The sequence below is a fragment of the Strongylocentrotus purpuratus genome, unplaced genomic scaffold (genome assembly GCF_000002235.5).
Source record: "Strongylocentrotus purpuratus isolate Spur 01 unplaced genomic scaffold, Spur_5.0 spur5_scaffold_3, whole genome shotgun sequence".
In the NCBI taxonomy this organism is placed as follows: domain Eukaryota; kingdom Metazoa; phylum Echinodermata; class Echinoidea; order Camarodonta; family Strongylocentrotidae; genus Strongylocentrotus; species Strongylocentrotus purpuratus.
In genome coordinates, this window is record NW_022145609.1 from 32007081 (window position 1) to 32011765 (window position 4685).

A 4685-nucleotide genomic window follows, 5' to 3' on the forward strand; every position below is an offset into this window, starting at 1 on the left:
CCTTATTATGTAATACTGGTCTCATGTCGAGGCTCCTAGCATTAACATTATCTAAGTGCTACCCAACTGATCCTAACAGTTCCAGAGTCTCTACTGCCAAACCTTAGTTATCGACACAAATCTTCATATTACAGGCATCTCTAACAAGCCAGATGATTTTCACAGTATATCATACCTGCCAACCTTTACAAAAAAAAAATAGTAATTTATTTCACGTGGACTGTGGAGCGCAGCGACCGAACGCTAGACCGAGGGAGCGAAGCAGACGAGTGGGGGGTGGGTGTGGGAGGGGGGTGTCCCCCTCCCACGCTAGGGAGCTTTTGGTATTTTGAACATGTAGAAATGCCCTTTCCCTTCACTCTAAACCCATTTTTCAACACTTATGGAACCTCCCCCACAAAAGAATAAACTGTCAAAAACAGCAAAACATGGACTAAAAGCTAAAAATTCTTCTGATGAAATAGACCCTGGAGGAGAAAAATAAAGTCATACATAATTACACTTAATGCTCTCAAACTTTCCACCTCACCTCTACTGATCGCACAAAGCAGTCTTTTCCAGCCATCAGTGACTCCATCAGGCACTTGTTTCTTGGTTGTTCAGAGAATAAACTTGACATACTCATGCCTCATAAACACATGCTGCCAGATATAGAAGACATCTATCTTGTAGAAGTTTTACAGAAGTTTTACAATGCCTCAAGCTTTAAGGCATGAGGACGTTGCCTGTTTCGCTTTCTTGAGAAGTTCCTTGTTCAGAGAATAAACTTGACATACTCATGCCTCATAAACACACGCTGCCAGATATAATTAGAAGACATCTATCTTGCAGAAGTTTTACAGAAGTTTTACAATGCCTCAAGCTTTAAGGCATGAGGACGTTGCCTGTTTCGCTTTCTTGAGAAGTTCCTTGGAGTGCACAGTAGAATGGCATGGCGTGTTCCTTGATAGCAGGTCCATTCTCCTTGTCAAGATGCTATCCAATGTTTTAGTTGAAAGGCTCGATCTGAATTCCGTTTTGTTCTTGTTCACGATGCTGAAAATTCTTTCACAATCGGCATTGCTGTGATACATAGCAAGAAGCACCTTTGCTACTTTCACCAGTGTTGGATACAACACATTTCCAGTGGCTGGAGACTTCAGCTTCGAAATTTCATGCCATTGCGAGTCGATTCTCAAGTCTGGTTTCAGGATTTCATCAGTGAGATCATCCACCTGGAAACAACAAAGCTCATCTTCCAGCTTGTCCCTTTCATCCTCTGGTACAAACTGGGGGTACTTGTTTGCAAAGAACAGCCACTTGTTGAGCTTCACTTGTGTGCGTTTGGAGACATCCAATACATCAGCATTTTGAAGAACTTCTTCTTCAAATGGATAGGACTTTCTCATATAGCTGCATGCTGAAGAGAAGTAGCTGCGTACACTGTCGTAGAATTGCTTCAAGTTACACTGCTCTCCACACTCTCTGATGTATGTGCGTACTGCTTGGCCAACAAACAACTCTTCATCACTTTTCTGATTGCTTTCATCTGTGAACTCTACTTCATACACTTTCAAATGAGCAGTAACAACTTCTGGCTTCACAAATCGAACAAGCAGTGACTTCAGTTGGTTGCACATAACATTATGCATTACATGAATACATGGTTCATCTTTCTGAAGGATCAGGTTACTGTCATCAAACAAAGAAATGGTAATGTTCAAAAAGAGACAATATAGTTTTGTGTTAGGGTCTGTCATCATCTTCATTACACGCTCAGGTTTTGATTCAACTGTTGTTATTGTAGGTTGATCTCTTGCAGCGGATGTTTGTTTTGAAGCAGATTTTGCAGTCTCTTTTGCAGCTGATTTTGCAGCTGATTTTGCAGCTGATTTTGCAGTTGGTCTTGTGGAAGATGACTTTCGAAAGAACGGGTTTGATGCTGTAGAAAGACCTGAAGTATCTTTACTGGCGCTTTTAGCAGACTTCAATGTTGTTGACTTCGCAGGACCACTCGAAGTACCAGACTTTGCAGCACACTGGTTGCTAGTTGAGCTAGAAGTTCCCTTCACTGTGCTGGTGCTTGGAGAACTGGATGCTGTTGATTTACCACCCACATTTGATGTTCCAGACTTGGTAGTGCTTTGGTTGCAAGTTGAACTAGAAGCAACAGGCAGTTTCTTCTTGGGAATCTTGTAACATGTACTAGATGTTGCATAAGTTGTTCCTTGGAGTGTTGATCTAGTAGGACCATGTGAACTGCCAGGTTTTACAGCAGGGGTCACCGATGTGCCTTGCTTGGTAGAGGTAGCCGAACTTAGCGGTGATTCTGCCGATTTGTTTTTTTGTTTCTTTCTTTCTTGTTCCCCTTCTTGTGTGACTCTCTGTCGTTTTGTCCCACTTGTCTTTTTTCTCTCTCCTTCGAAGAAAGGAAGAATTGCATCCCACTGCTCCAAGAGTCTAGTGATGCACTGTCCGAGTGAAAGCCAACGTGTGGACACGTGCTTGATGATCTTGTGCTGGGGAAGATTTTCTTTGGCTTGGAAAGATTTGAATTCTTGCTTTCTCTTGCTGCTCTTTTCCAGATGATAATAAATATCAATGAGCAAGTCCTCTACTCTCACAGGTAGCCGTTTTGCTGCTTTCTCAGCCGCAAGATGCATCAGATGACAGGGGCAGCCTGTGCAGATAAAAAGAATGCAAATAAAAAACAAATGAGAACATATTTAAATATTTTTAAATTGGAAAAGAAATATCAAAACTCTTTGTCCATCACTTAGGCCTTTTTATAGTATACTACACACATGTAGCTGCAAGATATTTAACCAATCATTCCATTACTAAGACAATCAAAGACGACTATATTTTGACTGCATATTCAAAATTATAACAATTTTGTTTTATTTATTTCTTTATCTTCATTTAATTTTTGTATTCATCTATCTTATATTATTGTATTGTTTTTGGATTTTTTTGGAAGGGGGTCTTAGTTCAATGGCATCTAACTAAAAAGCTTTTAGACTTTAGACGATATCTTAGTAAGATACTTGTCTGTATATTTCCTATAATAACAAAAATGCTGTACAAAAATATCGCACTACTCCCGTCACAAAAACATCCCCAAATTTCACCCAAACAGATATTTATGGCACCTAACAATCAAACAATGGTCATGAATTCCTCTGGAATGCCATCAAACTAAGCTGTGCCTGTGGAAATGAACACCACTCACACTCACATACACACACACACGACTATGTTAATGAGCAGCACAAGCATTTCTTTCATTTATATTTCATTTATGTTTTTATATGTTCAGTTTTTCTCTAGAGGTCTACATAACATTATAATACAGTATTCACAAAGACTCACCAGAAATGTACATGGATGGGGCACGCTTGAGGAGAAACGCCGCTACACCTTTGAACTTGCCCAACATCACTGACGCATTGTCCGCGGAAAAGGACACCAGATTTTCAAACGGAATTTCCAGTTCCTGTAGTTCTGCCTCCAGAAGCTTGAATATGTTCTCCCCTGTAGATGGCTTGTTACACTCCTTCAATGAGAGAAGAACAGACAAGGTACGACCCTCATCCGGGTCAAAATACCGCACACATATTGGGTACAACTTGACATCATCATAGTCCGTAGACCCATCCGTTGCCAAACTGAATGGCGATACCTTGATGACATCAACAATCTTTTTCCTGGAATCTTTACCAAGGGTATTGGTGATGCAGCCTGTCTTCGTGCGCCCACATCCATACTTTTTTGCGATGGCCGAATCGGGAAACATTTTCCGAAACAGTTTATTACAGTGGTCAGCAACGCTGAGTGGCAAACTATGTTCAACAATGAATTCGGTCATCAAAACCTCTGCATTAATAACACTCATGTCCGAATCTACCGCGAAGTAGCTTTGTAATGATCTTCCACCGGTTGCCTCGGTATTAGCTTGATGTTTTTTTGTCCTGATGTGTTTCTCAATGTCATTAAGTCCACCGTGAGAGATGCGGACATCACTGGAGCAGCGTTTGCAAAATGCATAGTGATCTCCCAGTTTAGAGCTTGTCAACACAGGAAACTTTAGAGCGTAATCAGCCCGATATTTCTGGGTAGACTTCTTACTCTTAGTTGATTTGCTCATTTTGACGTTTGAAGTTTACTGGTAGCGATCAAAATCATGGGAAAATCAAAGCTAGCTGATCGCAATCGCGGCCGAAACAAAAATCACTCGTATCAGTCCCATATGTAGTAATCCACGTAAGTTTGTATGGTAAATGTGCGCGCAAAACAAGAACACATCGCATGTATTGCATCGCATGTAGTCGTCATGTCTGCACACACACACACACATGACCATACACGCAGTACATATCACCATACGCACGCAATCCTCCCGCTCGTATTACTATACACTCGCTGAAAAACGTGCGTTCATAAAATTAAAACGTTGGCATTACGATTTGGCTGTTAGCCTTGAAGTTCAGTCGTTTTAACATTTTAATAGTCAGAAAATCAGAAAATCGTAATTTTGTGACACAAAATCGTAAGGCGTAATTTAAAACAGAAAATCGTAATAATTACGCCAAAATCGTAATAGTTGGCAGGTATGGTATATACCCAATTTAATCTACTCAGTGTCTTTCTAAACACACACAAACAATAATCGTCCTTAAAGTACCTTTACACACTCTAGCAAATAC

The 4685-nt window shown here is 40.5% G+C and overlaps 1 protein-coding gene across 1 annotated transcript; it reads right to left on the reverse strand.

The window, feature by feature from the left end:
* Nucleotides 1–304: 304 nt before the first annotated feature.
* On the reverse strand, nucleotides 305–4588 carry LOC105438326. The gene is made up of 2 exons (XM_030996195.1): nucleotides 3352–4588; nucleotides 305–2659 (listed from the first exon to the last, which is right to left on the reverse strand). Exons 1-2 carry the CDS (start codon nucleotides 4124–4126, stop codon nucleotides 858–860), a joined length of 2577 nt encoding a protein of 858 aa, XP_030852055.1. The 5' UTR covers nucleotides 4127–4588; the 3' UTR covers nucleotides 305–857.
* Between the last annotated feature and the right edge of the window lie 97 nt (nucleotides 4589–4685).

What these genes read in the sequence shown, in the direction of transcription:
- LOC105438326 (XM_030996195.1), bottom strand. Translation starts at nt 4,126, where the DNA reads ATGAGCAAATCAACTAAGAGTAAGAAGTCTACCCAGAAATATCGGGCT. An exon ending in CCCATCCATGTACATTTCTG is followed by an intron (nt 2,660 to 3,351) that starts GTGAGTCTTTGT and finishes TTATCTGCACAG; the next exon opens with GCTGCCCCTGTCATCTGATG.